Consider the following 18955-nt stretch of genomic DNA (forward strand, 5'->3'; position numbering starts at 1 on the left):
AAAGCTCACAAGTTTCATGGTATCATATTGACACTCTGCAACTTAAAATATTTATTGTTTTGTGATTTAATTGTGCTTTTAAATAGGCCCGCAGCCCATTATTGGCATCTACAGTCATCAGTGATCTCAGCCAACAAGAATTGGTTGTTTCCTTTATTTTGTTTCTTTTTTTTCTGTATCCATTTCTCTCACGTTTTTTCTTTTTTCTTCATTAGTGATATTAAACATGATCCTCAGATCCTGTCTACAAATGACAAGCTAAACTTAATGTTTATTGATCAAATGTGAAGATTTTACTTTCGGAGGCACTCCAAGTTCCTCATTATCTAGAACTGTCACTTTGCACCCTGCGATGTTATTTCATCTGGCTTTTCCACCTGCTTCATACAACTATGCTTGTATATCCTTGTCTCCACCAAAAAATGAAATTCATTATCCTATTCTGGTAGTACAAGATCATCTTGATCCTTGGTGTTTTATTGTGGTGGTTCAAGATCTTCCTAACCCATCTTTAGTTTCTCGAGGGGCCTCCCTGAGTTCTAAACATTATAATTCTTAACTTTGTTGCAGGATTCGTTTAGGGCCTGTTTGAATGATTGGGCTGAAAATCTTATAGGATTTGTGGTTGGGCCAATACAACCAGCAAGATTACAGATTGGGCTGGCTTTATTTTCATAAATACCTAGGGATAGCTTTAGAGTGGGTCGGCCCAAATCCCATAGGGAGAAAAAAAAGACCTCAACAGGTCTTTCTCACCAGGCCCTTAGTGTGAGGGTGGCCTATAGGGATGAAGTAAATTCTGTTATCTTTTCATGAATTCACTAACAGACAATCTTCTAGACAGAAACCAAAATGCATAACCAATTCCTAAAAATCTAGTTAATATACTCTGCTCCAAAAAATTTACTTAGTTACCACCAGGGCTTGTTGGTTGCATATACATGTTATCGAAAAATTTCATAGTTCATTTTATGATCAGTTCAACATTAACACCGGAAGCATTACTCTGACTTTATCTAGTAAATTATTCTACAATTTTTGTGGAAACTAATTGCTACTGCCAAAACTGTTTTATCTTAAGAAGTGATCTGAGTCTCACTCTTCAAAATCATTATTCATGTTCTAGTTCTTTGTTTTCTATGATTTGAATTAAGCAGTTTCTTCTTTCAGACACACAAAAGTATAAAGCTGTTATCTTGCGAATTGACAGTCCTGGAGGTGATGCTCTTGCTTCTGATTTGTAAGTGGTAATTAATAGCTCATGTCTCTTTTCATGATTGACATAGGACTTGCACAAACTAGGAGCAATATTTCTTGATTTCAGGGTTCAGCTTTAACAATCTTGTGTCATATGCTGTGCCTTTGAACTGGACTGGTCTAAGTTTGATTAGTAGGAGAATTATGGTTTTTTTTTTTTTTTTTAAATTCTTTTGTAGTTATTCGACTTGATTTCTATTTTATTTCTACACCTTTCATTTTTCAAATTTCTTGAGTTTTTTTTCCTTGTATCAACCCCCTGCCCCCTCCTCCTCCTAAGACACTTTTGCCTACCATACAAAGTGTAATTGTTTGTTTCTTGGATTTCAACTTACTGCAAAAAGAGGTAATGATTTAACTTTTCACCATTGTTCCTAAAACCAATGCTTTGCTAAATGTTGTTGACATACATTTTGGTTGCATGCATGGTTCTAGATGCATTTTCATTTTGATATTATGCATGCTACATTTCTGTTGTGATCTACATTGTAGCTTGATTTTCTAGATGGATACTTGGTAAAATTGGTAAACGAATTCTAAGACTAGATGTTAAATTACAGAAGGGACGAACAAAGTGCAAAATGTGAGGGAATATCAATCTTAAGGGTGCTTGCAAGTAAGGCTTGATGAGTCAACTTATGGGAGCTGGTGCTAGAAACTGGGGTTGATTAGCACAGCGGAAATTAAAATTTTGTGATCATAAACACAGAAGAGAATTAAATTTTTAGATCAATATGATGCGAGATCTCATCTCGAATCAACCCCTGATCCCTCATAGTTGTTAAGATTAAGATTAAGAAGAAGAAGAGCAGATTTTCATTTTTGCGTGGGTAGTTCTTCACCGCAATCTGATAATTGTGGATGTCTTCATGGTTCCTTTGAAGTCGCACAAGCGTCCGGCCTCTACAGGTATTCACACAGAAAAGATCAAGAATTCTTCCTAATTATTTTGATTTCTTTCACAAGAAAATCAGTACGTAGAATTTTGTTTGCAGCCTTTGATCATGCTTCAATTCTTGGTCACTAGATGCAAGAAAGGAAGAAAGAAAAATTTTTTTAAAATATCCAATTCCTTCGGCATTCTAGCTTCAGGCATGAGAGAAAGGAGAGGCATGGAGAAGAATCTGAAATATGATTTCTTTCTTTCTTACAAAAACTCCCATGTCACATGTTAGAGCCCATATAAATAGGCAGCAATCCTTCACACCATAAAACTCTTAGGCGTCCAAGAGTTTAACCATAACTTAAAACTCCTTATCACATAAGGAGATGGGGTGCAAGATGGACTCTCTATGGTCTTGAACTCCTGCCAAACGTGGATAATGGTGCGTGAGAAGGTGGTTGGTGTCAAGAGGTTTGTTACGTGAACATAAGAGGCGCTAGGAGTCCTTCAGGTGGAACTTCTTGGCACCTCCTACCTTCCCACATGAAGCCTCCTTTTAGGTGGAAACGTGGTGTACAAAAAGGGGTTTAAACGAGTTGGCATTTGGGCTTGAATGTGAGATCCAATCTCATATCAAAAAGGAGTCGTAGTCCCATGAGGTTTTGATCAAATCAAATCTTTTGATTTAGTCCAACCTTTTTAATTCCTTAAATCCTTATTTGAAGCGGGTATCTATTGTGTTAGGGGTGGTTTTACCTTTTGAAATGGTAGCATGGTTTGACCAAAGAAAGCACCAAAAATGTGAAATATTGCATTTTTGCCTATTGTTGTTCGGGTTTGGATTAAGGATTTGATTAAAAAAATTATAGAACATTTCAACAGTTAAGAAAAGAAAAATATCAGAATCAAAGGAAGAAGGAATTAAAAGGGTTAGACTAAATCAAAAGGTTTGATTTGGTCAAAACCTTGTGGGACTAAGACTTCTTTTTGATATGAGATTGGATCTCATATTCAAGCCCAAATGCCAACTCATCTAAATCCCATTTTGTGTGCCATGTTTCCTCCTAAAAGGAGGCTTCATGTGAGAAGGAAGGAGGCGCCAAGGAGTTCCATCTGTAGAAGGACTTCTAGTGCCTTTTATGTTCACGTAACAAACCTCTTGACGCCAATCACCTTCTTGCACACCCTTGTCCATGTTTGGCAGGAGTTCACATCTATAGGGAGTCCATCTTACACCCCATCATCTTATGTGATAAGGAGTTTAAGTTGTGGTTAAACTCTTGGACGGCCAAGAGTTTTACGGCGTGAAGGATTGTTGCCTATTTATATGGGCTCTAACATGTGGTGTGGGGTTTTTTGTAAGAAAAAAAGAAATCAGATTTCAGATTTTTTCCATGCCTCACGCTTCTCCTTTCTCTCTCTCATGCTCGTAGCTAGGATGCCCAAGGAGTTGGATGTTTTGAAGAAATTTTTCTTTCTTTCCTTCGTGCATTTAGTGACCAAGAGTTGGAGCATGATCAAAGGCTGCAAACAAAAATTTTGCATGTTGATTTTCTTGTGAAGGAAATCAAACTAATTGGAGAGGATCCTTGATCTTTCCTGTGTGGATACCTGAAGAGGCCGGACGCTTGTGTGGCTTCAAAGAAACCGTAAAGACATCCATGATTATCAGATTACGGTGAAGAACTATCTGCGCAAAGGTGAAGATCTGATCTTCTTCTTCTTAATCTTAATCTTAACAACTATGAGGGATCCGGAGTTGATTCGAGATGAGATCTCGCATCATATTGATCTGAAAATTTATTTTTTTGCTATGTTTATGATCACAAAATTTTAATTTTCGCTATGCTAATCAACTTTAGTTTCTAAAAGTGGTATCAGAGCACTTGATCTCATCAGGGTGTTAGCATCCTTGTAGAGATTCTTTTTGATGATGGATTTATTTTTTCTTTTGTTGAAAATTCTTTTCAAGGATTTCTGTCTTTTTTTTGTTGATCATGCTCCACACACGAACGGATTTGGAACCTTTTTTGATTCTTTCTTGATTTCTTTCTCAGGAAAATCGAACTCAGCCTTTTGATTTTCTTCTCAAGAAAATCCAGCTCCTCTTTTTCTTTTGCTTCCCTTCCCTTTTCCTTTTGGCATGCACCAAACTCTTGGGTGTGGCATCCAACTTGTTTTTGGGCATCCAAGAGAGAGAGAGGGGAGGCGTGCTCAAACTAAAATAAAAAATAAAATGCTTATTGAATAAGGATTTCTAATGACATGGAGAATCTAGGGTTTAACCATGTGCTAGCATGATAATCTAAAATCTTTTAGAATTTCACAAATTCTAATTTGATTAGGACTTCTTCAGTCTAATCTTAAATCCTTGATCTATTTTTTTGTGTGTGTAATCTCATAGGTTTTATTCTATCTGGTAGTGAGACATTGTGATCTCTATCACGAATATCATTGAAACTTCTTTCAATGGATTGAAATAATTCCTACTCAATGAGAATTATTGATCATCAAAATAATTCTCATGAGTCACAATCCATCAGTGATGCCTGGTAGTATGTAGTGGCATGTCAGCGGAATGGAATAAGTGCACTTCTAGGTGTAGTTACCGTGTGATTCAGTTCTTCCATTGCGAGTCCCAATAAGATGGAGATTATGGAATTTCTTGTCAAACCTCATCGTTTGTCATATGTCAAATTTATTTGACTCGAGTTCTTGATGTGAAAATTATGAAAACTCTTTTTCACTATTCACACTATCCTGATCAAGATTTTTTGAACTCGGTCTCATAAATCACATAAGACTAACTTCTTTATCTATCAAGGACGATAGATCTCATATAGGTGCATATCCTATCATACAGTGAACCTACTGCAGTCAATATGCACCGCAAGGATCCATATGGCTAGGGATCAAGTGTATGTACAGTCAAACTGCAGCTATCCTATTGTGAATAGCCGAGGCACCGTAGGTCGAAGAACTAGTCATACAACTGCAACATCGAGCAAGTCACTGATGAGTGAGTAGACATCCAAGTGACTTCTTGTATAAATCACACTCAGTACTCTTGTTATCTAACAACGACCTGCACTTGCTCCAGTATCCCCACACTATAGACTCGAAATTCGTCTAGCCTAAAGAAAACCGATCTATGCACCAATCTATTCAGATCAATCACCGTCCCCACGATGATCCATCGATCGTGAACTTTTAGGAATTAATTATCAATGACATATACCTCAAATTCTCAACTCTTGAGAATATGTGTCATCATCTTATTAATTCTTTGGATGATTTATAGATACATATACAACATGAATGAAATAAATAATCCAATTTCATAGATATCAAATACAAAATTATGTCCTAGAATAATTATGTGTTAGCATGATTGGCTTCTAAGACATACATCTAACAATTTGATAGCAAAAGTAGATGCAGATTTTGCCTGTTTGAATATTTTTAGGTGCTTGTAGTGGCAATAATGCCTTGAGCAATAAATGGTCATGCAAAGATTGTGTAATAGAATGGAACTAAGAAGGTGATGACCAAGGTTTAAATCTGCATCTGGTTGCCATAATAGATTCGTTGTGGTGTACTGATATCTATCTGTACACTGCAAACCCATGGTAGAAGAAAAATAAAAAGATAGTACGATCATAACCTCTGATAGTGGAAAAACTGAAAAGCAAGCATAATAAAGAAAAGAAACTTAAAGCCTTATTTCGATGTATTTTTATTGTAGATGAAATAATAAATCTGGCACAGATGTTGACATTTCTCATCCACTAGTGGATTTAAAAGCGTATGCAAGAGATATATAAATGGGTTCATATGCATGTAATGCAGTCTACGCCTTGTATTATTTACTTGATGCATGTAAATCTTTAGATGTCCATTCATATTTATTTGTTCTCTTAATGTATGATGTTGCTTTATGCTTAATGTTTTAACAAGTTTTATTGAAGATTTTCTACTCCAAGAGTCAAATGGTTGTGTTTTTGTTTAGTACAGGATGTGGAGGGAGATCAAGCTTCTTGCTGCCACTAAACCTGTGATTGTATCAATGGCTGATGTTGCCGCAAGTGGTGGATATTACATGGCTATGGCAGCAGGAACAATTGTTGCTGAGAAGCTTACTTTAACAGGTTCAATTGGAGTTGTCACAGGTGAATTTGATGGCTTGATCTTTCTTGTGGTTATTTACAGAGATGCTGCTACACTAGATATTGGAATGCCTGTTGCTGACTGGCCTTTCCTTTTGTGGAAATTTGTGCATCAAAACATTCTTTTTGGACAAAAATTTACTGGGGATAAAATCATCATCTAATCTGTGAGATTGTCTTTCAGTCTAACTATGGTTGGAACTCTTTATTGATTTTCTTACACCTACTTGGTACTATTTTTCTACCTATTTTTTATGCTATTATATACTTGCTTTATAGTTGACCTTTTCCTTCTTTTTAATTTTGAGATAGAAGGAGAGAGGTCATGTTGTATTTAAAATTACCTAGGTCAGATTTCTTGGGGATAGACTGCCCAAGACTCGAGTGTGAGACTTCTGCTTTTAAGGTGAAGAGAGATGACCCTGCAGCAATGCCCAATTTAACCTTTTGTGACTTGAATTTCCCTTTAGTCCTTTTCTATGGAAATCAGGTTTTTGAAATACGAACTACAGTAAGGGGAGTTATATATTGCTGGTTTTGTTTTGCATCCGGTCATGTCCTCCCCATTTTGCTCTCTCTCCCCCGCTCTTCATCTTTTTTTCTTCAGTCCACTTACCATATGGATCCAAATTACCACCATGGTATTAATGCAAAAACAAAGGACATCAGGTTAAACAGGTTTTTTATTTGACTAGAAAATATTCCAAGTGAAATATGATGCAGAGTTTTTTGTTGATTGAAGACCAAACCTTCTTTGTGTATTATTTTAGAAGTGGCAAATTCTTGAAGACGAAGTGAAAAAAATTCTTGTAAACCTAATAATTGAGTGGATACCAATAAGCGAGGACAAGGCAGACGAGCTGATGTGGCATCAATTGGGGACAGCTTGCAAGGACATAGTTGGACTGAGGAATGGGATTTAACTTGGATTAAGATTGATCAGATTGTTTGCTGCCCTTAACTTGTATATGGGACAAAAATGATCAATCTTTGAAATTAAGATCTAATAAAAGGTCAAAAAAAACCTTCCCTAGAGTTTTTATGTTGAGAATGAGCAATTAAGGCTCTCTAGGATTTTAGGCTAAACATTTCAGAAAGAATCTGCAAGGTTTCTGTAAGTAAGGTGCACACAAAATTCAGTTTATATATTTAACTACATTTGCATTTGCTTGTGTGTACCCATCTTCTTCCTTTGTAACTGAGCTTATTTTGATAAATTCTCTGTTGATATACATTTAGACAACCCACTTTGTTGAAATCCGTTGAATGACATGGTAATAACTTCAGATGCTAAAGGCAGATTGCATGTGATAAACTTAGTGTGTTTAGAGAGTTCTATCTTTTTGTCTGTATACTTACAAACTTGTTTTGAAAGCTGTGGATTCTGACACAGTATAACTTGCAGGGAAGTTCAGTTTAAACAAGCTTTATGAAAGGATTGGCTTTAATAAGGAAATAATTTCAAGGGGAAGATTTGCTGAGCTTAATGCTGCTGAGCAACGTCCTTTTAGGTGAGTATCTGTTGCTTTTATAGCTGCTAACTATTGTTACCATTCAGAACTGGTAGCTATTGTTACCATTCAGAACTCAAACCTGATGAGAGGAAAAAAGTTAAAATAAAAACTAAATCGATCAAGCATCCCATGTGTCTGCAGTGAACTATATCTTATATGTTGCCATTGCAGTATGGCAGATTTAACCCTATAAGGACAATGGGCCAAGTAAAATGTTTGTTGGTCTAAAATATCATCTAATCCACCATATTTTTTTAGTTTTGGGTTAGATGGGTGTTTTGGCCGTCAAGATTACAGGTGATGATCAATAGACAGTAGTGAGAAAGCTCAAGAGCCTTAGGGTGAGCAGTGCAATGAGGGAAAAATTGGTGATAAGAAGCTCCACTGTTGTCTGAATAGTATGTGCATCAAAAAATAGACACATTGAGCTAATAAAGTTGAATGTGCATTGCTGCTGCATTACAAATAACTTGAGATTAAAAGCAGCTTTAATTTACTTGAAGCATCCAGAATGTTTTAACCTGAGCATGTTGTTTTCACTAAGCGTTGACAAAGCCATAGTCTCAGCATTAATCATGTTTTCAATAGGAATTACTGAATCTTGCTGCCAAAGAAGGTACCTGAGGCCATCCTGCACTCATGTTAAAGATGTGCTTCAAATAATGATTTAAAATATCAGCGTGGCAATCATTGTATTGTCTTCGTAGGGTGAGAAAAGTTGTTATACAATGGACAAATACCAAGTAGATATAGCATTATCATGACATCTAAAAATAAACCAATTTTGAGGAATGCATGATGAAGCAACTCAAATCTTGCAGTAGGGGCTCGCCATAGGCTGTTGATAGCATAATGTATGATAGAGATATTGTGGGGAGGATAAGGGAGGGTAGGAGGCTTCATGTAAACCTCCTTAGAGATCACTTAAGAAAACATCCTAGTCAATGCCATAATTTAGGCAAAAGCTATGAGATAGTAGACAGATATTATGAAGCTTTATCATGCCGTTATAGCAAATTTGGAAATTCATAGACTCAATTAGGCATGATGGAAAACCTTTCTGGAGGGAGGAGAAGAGATAGCAGTGGTGAGATTGCCCAACACTGTGAACCATTGGGTGCAGTTCTCTTGGTAGGCCTAGTGAAAATGATTGATTGTGGGATGAAAATGGAGCAATGGAAAATAATTGCTCTTCTTCAATCATTCGTACAAGCTAGTTGCCAGGGGGAAACCACATTGTTGGTATAATCTAAGAATTTTGAAAACTCGGGGCTTTATGTTGAAGAGTAAAATAAAGACTTTTGCCAGTGGACTAGAGGCATGTCTGTTATTGCTTTTGCTTGAAAGGGCTTTCTGTAAGGCATTTCACTGGATCTACCTTTCAGATAAGAACTTTTTCACTTGTTTGATGCTTGCTAACACATGACATTAAAGCATTTTCTAAATCTGTTTGGTTTTCGGTATGATTATTTATAATTTGGAAGGTTTAAATCCAAATTAGTTGATTAAATTTTACCTAATTTAGGTGCACCTTAATGAATGCAACTGATTGTTCTTGTGGGAATAATATATGGTTTTTCATGTAAGCAGGAGCCAAAAACTAGAGGCAACTATTTAGCTTATGTGAGAAGCACTCGTTATTGAATGTTACCAAACTCTTCTTTTTGAACCAGTTCTTTGGAAAAAAAAAAAAAAAAAAAACAAGAATTGCTCTTCTTTAAGCAATGCCAAACAAGCCATTGGTTTAGTTATTATTATTATTATTTTCTTTTCTCTTTTTCATTGTTTTAGGCCCTTAGGTAGTTCCATTCAATTGAAAAACTAACTTGCTTCCACATCTAGGATTTTACAAGGAAGCACCTACCAATCTCATATATTGATCTTGAATTTGGCATGACTGTATCTGCAAACCGATCAATATGCCAATTTATAAAAAAATGAAACTTCTGCAAGTTATGCCAGCAGCTGATCCTATGTTTCATTACTGCATCAAAACTTAGGACTTAGGAGTCTGTTTACCCCCAAGCTCTAATCATGATTCTTTGCCTTTTGGCTCTAAGCTGTAAAACTATGACATTGCATGAGATTCTGCCACATAAAAGGCACTTCTAGTGAGTAGCGTTCCATCGAAGTTCAATAGATGCATAACAATGCAGTTTTGGAGATGCTGCTCGTCCAACTCTACATTTTTCAGTGACTGAAGCATTAGGGGCTTAACAAGACTTGGGTCAAGCCATTCTATGACTTGTTTGCTTCTTGCTTCCTTGACTAGAATCCCCCACGTATAATTGCATAGGCACCTTACATCCGTGGGAGTTTACTGGTCGACAATCTTTCTTATCCGAAAGCTTACATCTCACGCCAAGTTGTCTGACCTGCATATAGTTTAACTCTTAGTTTGGATGCCATAACTTGCATTAAATTGTTCTTGCTCAGGTTCTCTAATGATCTGTCGAGGTTGGACACTTGTGATGCAAGTATAGAACTCTTTTTTCTTTTTTTTGTTACAGGCAGATGCTCACACTGATCTAGCATGAATATGCCCCAAAAGATCAAAAAACAAAATATCCTAAAGAGCATGTGGGCAAGTTTGACCCTGATGCTAGATCCAGTCGCTAGTGTGTTCAGCTACATAGGAGGCGACCCATTTAGCGGTACTATTTGTTTTTTGGAAGACATGCTGAACAGAGACCGTAGTGAAGTCATGAAGGCAGGTCCGGATATCCTAAAGTAGATAGGCCTCTGCTTGCATCGTATCACTCTGAATCCAGCCTATCACGATAGCAGAGTCACCCTTAATAATAATCCTCTTTGCTCGCAGTTTCTATCAGACAGATAATGCCAGCCCAGGCAGTGCGGAGCTCAGCACCTAAGATGGAAGGGTCAAAGAGAAGGGATCCCTCCATAGCTAGTAATCTCGCATCAGGTCCTTAGATGACAAAGCTAACACCTCCCCTACCATCGCTCACACTATCGTCGAAATTTATCTTGACACGACCCGATGGAGGGGCTCCCAGAAAATAAAAATAACCCTTTGGGTCGCTACAGGAGCAGTATGGGCACCCTAGGAATTAGAAGTATCAAGGTGGATCCCGGCAGCGTCGAAGCAGCTGTACTCTGCGGCCAAAACAATAGGCCCTCTCCAACACGGTGGGCTGATATCATCTTAGCTTCAAAGATCAGGCTGTCCCTGGAGAGCCAGATTTGATAGGCGATGTATCCCATCCTAACCCCAGGCACAGGTAAACCTCTCGTAGTACTCTGTTGGATCGCATCCAGAAAAAAATCCTGCCAAGGGCCATTGCTCGCCTCCCACGACTGACCACCCATCCTCCATATCATTCTCGCTCTCAAGCATCACAGGAGGGCATGCTCTATGGACTCATCCTCTAGCCTATAGACTTGACAGGACACCGCAAGCTCCATATCCCTCCCTAAGTAAGGTGCATGTCGGAAGTCGGTCCCGGACAATCTTTCAGAGAAAGAGCCTCATCCTGAAATGAGCAGCCACCTTCTAAATCCAAGCTGCATCAATCCTGGTACTCGTTGCTGGCGTACATAGCTTAGACAGATCTCTCGTGGGGGCTCTTGGGCAGCAAGAATGGCCCCACACTCTCATATCATGGCTATGATGGATAGGAATCAAGATGGTGAGGATCTGATCCACAAGTGGGCCATCGAACAGACGGTTGATGTCCTGAGCCCTCCAAGCCTATCGTTGGCAGTGATCAGATCACAAACATGAAGCTGGTCATCCATTTTCGTGCGGATGAAGGTTGGCCATCGGACAAGGAGCAAGCTGAAAATCCAGACATCCTGGCTCACATCCATAGATCTCCCATCTCCAATCAGCTATCTGACGTGGACCAAGGCAGCAGGGGCACGGGCATAAATCATTTTCCACATGAAAGAGCCACTACGAGCAGTCCGAACTTTGGAGCCCTGATTTCAAGTCCGATAACGAGCCCTCATCATTCTACTCCACAAACCATCTGATTGGATCCGGAATCTAGCAACATGCTTGGTAATCAGAGCCTTCTAACGAATAGAGACTGAATCCCAAGGCCGCCATCCTCCAATTGATAGACCACCTCCTAAGATGGTAAGTGGAGTTAGTGACGATCGTACCCTGAGCCCCACAAGAATTATTGGAAAAGTCATTTCAACCACTTAAGACGAGCTTGGCACAACCGTGTTCGCTAAGAGGTAAACAGGTATGGAACTCAAGATCGATCTCACGAGCGTCGTCCTGTCCATTATAGAGAGGGTGTTGGCGCGCCAGCTCTCCAGACGATCCTGAATTCGCTGCTTTATGGGTTTGCAATCAGCCCTTCGAAGATGCTAACCAATAAGAGGAATCTCGAGATAGGACAGGGCCTTGGTTTGCTCCTAGATCCCTATCTCTTCCGAACCGTCAGCTTCATCTGGGCCTTTGTTTTGGGGCTAAAGATGATAGTAGACTTCTGCAGATTTATCAGCTGGTCCGAGGTCCTGTAGTAGGCCTCGACGATAGAAGCAAAACATCTCGCATTGCGGATCGAGGTTTGGCCAATCAAAAGGCAGTCATCTGCAAAAAAGGAGGTGCGAGAGAGGTTGGGCCCCAGGGACGGGCCAGTAGGGCTCCAGTTCTAACCTTTGAACAGCCATCCTCAGCGTTTGGGACAGAGCATCAGCATATAAAATGAATAGATAAGAAGAGAGAGGGCAACCTTGGCATAGTCCAACTGTCGAATGAAAAAACTCTGTCGGAGCACCATTGATTAGAATGGCAAAACTCGGATGCTCTGCATAGTCCATGATTCAGTCGATCCATTTATCCTAAAATCCAAGCCTAAAATCCAAGCTCTTGAAGTGTCTGCCGCAAGAATTACTAGCTCATTCGATCATATGCCTTCATGTCCAATTTGAGTGCCATAAATTTCGTCGGCTGTGGGCTCACTGCAGATCATGCATAAACTTGTGGGCTAGCAGGACATCGTCAGAGATGCACCGGTCGATAACCAAGGCTCCCTGCTCAGGATTGATCAGACGGGGGATGATCGGCTTTAGTCGTCCGACCAAGATCTTAGCACCAAGGTTTTATGTTCCAACGAGATGGGGGGGTGTCCCAGTCATCCTATTCTGTTTCTATGAAAAAATAGAATCGGGACATGATCGGGACTCTAAAACCCATTTACGCAGGGAGAGAAGAAGAAAGAGGAAAGAAAGATAAAGAAAAGGAAAAAGTGAAAGGGAAGAAAAAGAAGAAAAATGAAAGAGAAAAAAAAGAGAGAAAAAAAGAAAAAAAAAGAAAGGGATAAGGAAAGAAAGAAAAAGGAAAGGAAGGTAAAAGAAAAAGAAGAAAAGAAAGAAAGAAAAAAATTAGGGGAGAGAGATGGAGGATATCTAGTGGATCGCATGATCGGAATCACTGTCGAGTCAGGATGAAACAGTGGGGCGTTCCTTTTCATGAGGAAATCGGGACACCTCCATCCCACGGAATTTAAAATCTTCTTAGTACACACTTTGTAGAGAGTGGTGTAAAGGTTGATTGGTCTGAAATGCATCGGAGTGGATGCATCAGGGCGCTTCAGGATAAAAGTAATCAAAGCATTCTTCCACTCTTTTAGGATACTTTTGGAGTTCATTTGCACCGCCTCCACCACCTCTCAGACAATGGGCCAATATTGACGAAAGAACAAGGGGAGAACCATCCAACTTGAGGGCCTTGTCCTCCCTAAGAGACCAGAGGGCTCCTCGGACCTCCTTAGCAGACATCGGACGAGTAAGGGCCTCATTCTCCTGATCGGATATACGTGTCACAGGTCGAGACCCCTGGAAGGGGGAGTCCTCGCCTAAAGGCGCCGTCCATCATAATCTGAAGAACTGAAGGATCTGCTCTCTGATCTTCTCGCTATCATCCACCCATCTACCGTAGCTCTCCCTCAGCTGCCTGATATGGTTGGCGGACCTCCGACTCATAGTACATTGATTAAAGAATCTGGTATTTTTGTCACCCTCCCTGATCCTCTCCACCTTAGATTTTTGCCTCCACGTCTCTTGCTGTCTCAGTAAAGAATATGCTTCGAGAGTTTGTTGCGAAGCTCCCTCAAGTCAGGCTCCTGGAGAGCCCCCTCCTAGTCCTCTCTCCTCTGTAGCTCTACAGTGTCTGTCTTCACCTCAATCCATTTGAAGATGTCACCCACCTCAAGCCTATTCCATCGGAGGAATCTGCATCTGGCAAGCTCTAACCTTCGGGTCATCAGATATCGTGCATCCCCACGAACTGACATTCTTCAAACCTCCCTAATTAGATCCCATAACCAAGGATAGAGGGTCCAAAACTTCTCAAACCTGAATGGACCCCTAGGCAAAAGTGGGCCATCAGTGGTGATAAGAATCGGACAATGATCCGAAACAATCCTCGGGAGGTGCTGGATCTGGTGTCTCGAAAAATGCTGGATCTAATTAGTAGTGGCAAGAGCCCGATCAATCCTCTCCCAAATTCTAGCTGTCCCCTCACGGTTGTTGCACTAGATAAATTTGGGTCTAGAGTAGCCAAGATCACTCAAGCCCGCATCGTCGATGAACTCCCTGAATTCTTAAGAATCAATATTTGTCCACATGCTGTCTACCGTCCATCTTCTTATAAGGCCTCACAATACAATTGAAATCACCAGCCACAAGGGAGGGTAGGCCCTGCAACACCATCCTAATAATCTCCAACCACAGCTCCCTCCGCTTCCTGTACTCGATATTCGCGTACACCTCGAACAGAAGCCACGGCCTTTCGATCGGCTTAGAGATGACTAAAGCCACCTGCTGCTCACATCTATGGAATGTATCCATCCTAACCGAACCATTCCTCCACATTATCAAGATCCCTCTCGACAGGCCGTTGGACTCCGCTGCATAAGTGCTTGACGCCATCGGGGTCTGTCTTCTAGCTTGAACAAGACCTCCCCCAAAGAGTCGGGTCTCAAGCAGGACACACATTCGGACCATGCTACTGGATCAATCTACCGAAGGTCGATCGGAAAGAGGGTTTCTCCACCCCCCAAGTGTTCCAAATCAAAATCCGCATCAAACATTTAATGGGGAAGAGAGTCTACACCAAGATCCCCTTCAATCTGAACACCTGCCTCCAACCTAGTTACCGTCAAATCCATCGCAGATGGGCTCTCTCCCTCCCCCTGGATGGCCTACTACAGTTGGACAATAGCCTTCTCGTGTTCTCGAACCAGGCCTCTCTCCGTAGCATCCATATGCACTGGAATGTCTCCTTTGGAAAGCATCGAGTCATGCTCCTTTAGAGGCTCTGGCCCCTGATCCAAATGCCCTCAATAGGAACCCCAGGGTTAGACGCCCCCTCAGGCTGGACCAAGGCCCTCTCCTCCCCTGAGGTAGTGGCCAAGAAAATGAATTCTCTAGGGTCCCTAGTGCCAACTATTGCCTCCAAACGGGCCTCCGAGATGACCAATGCCTTTCCTTTGGCCTTGCTTGACTTGATGGGGCCTTTTCTGGATCTGTTGGGCTCGGAGCTCCATCTAGTGGGCTTCATAGGAGCTCGGCCCGGATCAAATTTGGGGGGCCGAGCTCGCTTGGGTTTAGACGGGCTTGCCCCAAAAATGCCTGCCAACACGCTCCTCTTGGGCCTTGACCGACCCTCACCCGCAGCACGGCCTAGCGCCAGCGGCCCGAAGCGATTCACTGGCCTGGCCGCACGTGGGTTAAGGCCCAAATGGGCAACAACATCAATCTTGGTGCCCCCACCAGTCGTTGGATCAGGCCTGGATTGCATAGGCCATTGCCATCGTGCAATCTTAGAGGGCTTGATCCAACCGTCCACTCTCGCCCGGCCTGAATCCATTTGAGTCACCTTCAGACCAGGTGTAGCTAGTCGGGTTGATTTGGTCTTCTTCTTCCTCTGGTCATCTGGACTCTCCAGCACAGGCTACCATCGGCGAGTCACCACCATCCACAGTCCCAGTCGTGGACCGGCCAACACCGCACCCTGTTCCTCTTCGACCGGTGCACCCAACTCTGGGCATGAGCCCATCGAATCAGCACATTCCCCACCGATCGGGCACACCTCCGTCGGCTTGTGCATCCGTCTGCAGCGAAGGCAGAGGCCGTCAAGGCTTTCATACACAAAACATTGCCAGAAGGACCCCTTCGGGCCCATGATCAAGGCTCCGATCTCAACGGCCGGGAGAAATTGACCTTGATGTAGGCCCGAGCGAACCCTATCCTCTCCGTCGTATAGTTATCCACTAAGGAGAACTCGTCAGCCAGGCCCAAGAGTCTCCGTAGCACTGCCTCGCCCTAGAATTCCATCGGAAGCTCAGGTAGTCGAATCCACATGAAGGCCGTGCTGATCGCTCCCTCCGACGAGAAGAAACCAGGATGCCAGGACTCCACCGCTACCACCTGCCTGGCCGCCACCCATGGTCAGCAAAGCACTCGATCTCTCTTTGCAGCCTCCTTGAACTTGAAGAGGAAGAACCCCCTCTGGAGCCCATGCCCCACCACCTTGCTCTTCACCCTGACGTGCAGCCGGAACTCCCTCGCGACTGCCTCTGTTGCCACCTCCAGTCAAAGCACCTAGCCACCACAGTCAAAGCCACCCAGCTTATCGCTTCCTCCTTCAGCTCCTATGGTAACCGGACTACCTCAGGGAACCACTTGATGAGGTCTACCATCTCCTCTGGTGATGGCTTCGGTGAGATCCACACCGAGCGGCTATCCACCGCCCATCTCTAACTTGACTTTGGCTTAGCTCCCATCTTTGATGCCCCCGGGCGGTTTGCAGGGATGTTCGCCATTCACCTCCGACGACCACGCATGCAACGGCTGGCTAGATCGCTGGCGATCAAGAAAAAATGGCCGCAAGGGACTCTCAAAGCATAATGGAAAGTACAAAACGGTCAGTATTCAAAATCTCAAGAACTCTATTTTTAAGGAGCCATAGATTGTGCCTTATTGTGCCATGTCAAAGTGTTGAAAGAAGCATGTATTATTAAATCTAAAAATGTGATTGTTTGGAAGTATTGCCTGTTTGATTTGAGCACAAATACCTGGACCTTAGTTTTTGGGTCTCTGAGGCAAATATGTCCATTTTTTAGCAAAAGCCAATCAGATGTCTTCCTCTACAATGAAAGATCATTTTAGTTGATACCAAAGTACTGCAACTTGAAAGCAAGCATACAAAATGAACTTAAGGATGAATCATTGCAAAAACTTGGAGGGCCCAACACTCCATGTTGTCAATAATAACTTGTCATCTCACTAAAAGTTGAAATGCGGCTGGACTACGCTCCCAAGTCCTAACTGGCTTAGCTTGGATGCTGTTGCGCACACAGTTCACAGTGTTGGTATACCTAGGCTTAGTCATGGGATAAAATAACCCTTCCTACAATTTTTTAAAACAAGGAGTCTGAGCTCTGGGTTGATTTCTCTTTTCATGTTACTATCCAAAAAATGGATCCTTTTTTTGTGTGTAGGTCAGGGCGGAGGGGGTGGTTAGGGATGGACAAGGATAGCCAGTGCTGCATTACTCAGAAAGTCAGAGCAGATAATGATTCCAGTTGTCTGGCAGCAGTATCACTTGCTGAATATTTGCTTTTTTGTGTGGAACTGTGATTTGAGTAACAATTACTCTTAGCATTAATCACCAATCAGTTGGACTAAGTATTAATACTTTCAGCACTTCCAGTGATGCCTGATAGGTTTTCCTGTTTTTCTGCTAGAATTATCTCCAGCAGACTTAGATCGCAGAAAAATGAGACTGGAAATTTAGATTACTGAGTAAACTGTCTAAGTGTTATATTTGGTCAGATCCACTTGGCCCTAGGGATAACCAGGATGCAGGAAGAGCTGCATCGTTTGCTGAACCTTAAGAGCGATACCTATCTTTGACAACTGTACTAGTTCTTACATAGCCTTTAAAATAAGATAAGGCAACCTTACTCAGTCAGGGCAGGAATCTCTGTCAGACTCACCTAAAATTTTAGAGCTGGAGTTACCTATTATGTTTGTGTTTTCTTTCTTATGCAGGTTAAATTAGAACTAAAATATTTTTGGTTCTTGCAGACCAGATGAAGCAGAACTCTTTGCAAAATCTGCACAGAATGCTTATAGACAGTTTCGAGACAAAGCAGCCTTTTCACGATCAATGACTGTATGTACAACCATTCCTTAACATGTATATCTCTCTGTCATATCCTCATCTAAAGGATTCTTCTGTTAACAGGTAGATCAGATGGAGGAGGTTGCTCAAGGAAGGGTGTGGAGTGGCAAAGATGCAGCTTCCAGAGGTTTGGTCGATGCCATTGGTGGGTTCTCCCGAGCAGTTGCTATTGCAAGACAGAGGGCAAATATACCACAGGATACCCAGGTCTCTAATTTCCTTCTATATTTTCATTACTATTTCTCAATAGTAAATTTTGACGTAGGTCAACTGGTTCTGGAAATGGCTGGCTTCTGATTTGAGTATCAGACTAGCAGTAGCAAAATTTAGTTCATAGAAAAAAGTAAATGAAGTGCTGTGATATGTAAATGATGGAACTGAATGATCATACTAGGTAGTCTCTATATGAATGATTAACAGCTTTCAGGACACAAGCTAAAAATTCTGCAACAAACAGCCTTCCTTGGGCAGTGCTGAAAATCAAGGACATAAGATAGCTCATAAACTATAAAATGTCCAGCAATTGATAATATCGAGCTTGATAATACTTATTGGCTTATTAATGTTAACATATTTATTACTGGCTCTGCTAATCATAGTGACAGTAATCTCCAGACAATTAAAATTTCTCAAGTTGTTCTTGATTTTTTCCTTGGCAAAATGATTTTCCAAGTTATTGTTTTACAATTGAAGAAACTGAGTACTGTTCAATGATTCATTGATTTCGATGATTTATCCACATTGTTCATGATATTCAAGAAAGCAGGTTATTAATCCTATTTGCTGCTACTACTGGTTCTGTGCCTCTCTTTCCTATGCTACTGTTACCGTATGTATGTAAGTGAGTGTATATGTTTGTGTAAAGTGAGGACTTGACTTCATTGAAAGACTAAATGTTGGTGGCTGAAAAATTCAAATTTAAACCACTGAATGTATTCTACAAGAACAAACGTATCTGCATATAAAA

General features: G+C 41.3%; 1 protein-coding gene across 2 annotated transcripts in view; it reads left to right on the forward strand.

Annotated features, from left to right (window-relative positions):
* LOC105032884 (serine protease SPPA, chloroplastic) overlaps positions 1-18955 on the forward strand; it is a 42226-nt gene that overhangs the window by 22267 nt on the left and 1004 nt on the right. For both annotated transcript variants that reach the window (XM_010907476.4, XM_010907477.4), the window contains 5 exons: positions 1171-1240; positions 6155-6309; positions 7712-7817; positions 17892-17979; positions 18052-18195. In XM_010907476.4, the coding sequence (XP_010905778.1) occupies positions 1171-1240; positions 6155-6309; positions 7712-7817; positions 17892-17979; positions 18052-18195 (563 nt within the window). The remainder of the gene's footprint in view (positions 1-1170; positions 1241-6154; positions 6310-7711; positions 7818-17891; positions 17980-18051; positions 18196-18955) is intronic.

The sequence above is a fragment of the Elaeis guineensis genome, chromosome 1, assembly GCF_000442705.2.
Source record: "Elaeis guineensis isolate ETL-2024a chromosome 1, EG11, whole genome shotgun sequence".
In the NCBI taxonomy this organism is placed as follows: domain Eukaryota; kingdom Viridiplantae; phylum Streptophyta; class Magnoliopsida; order Arecales; family Arecaceae; genus Elaeis; species Elaeis guineensis.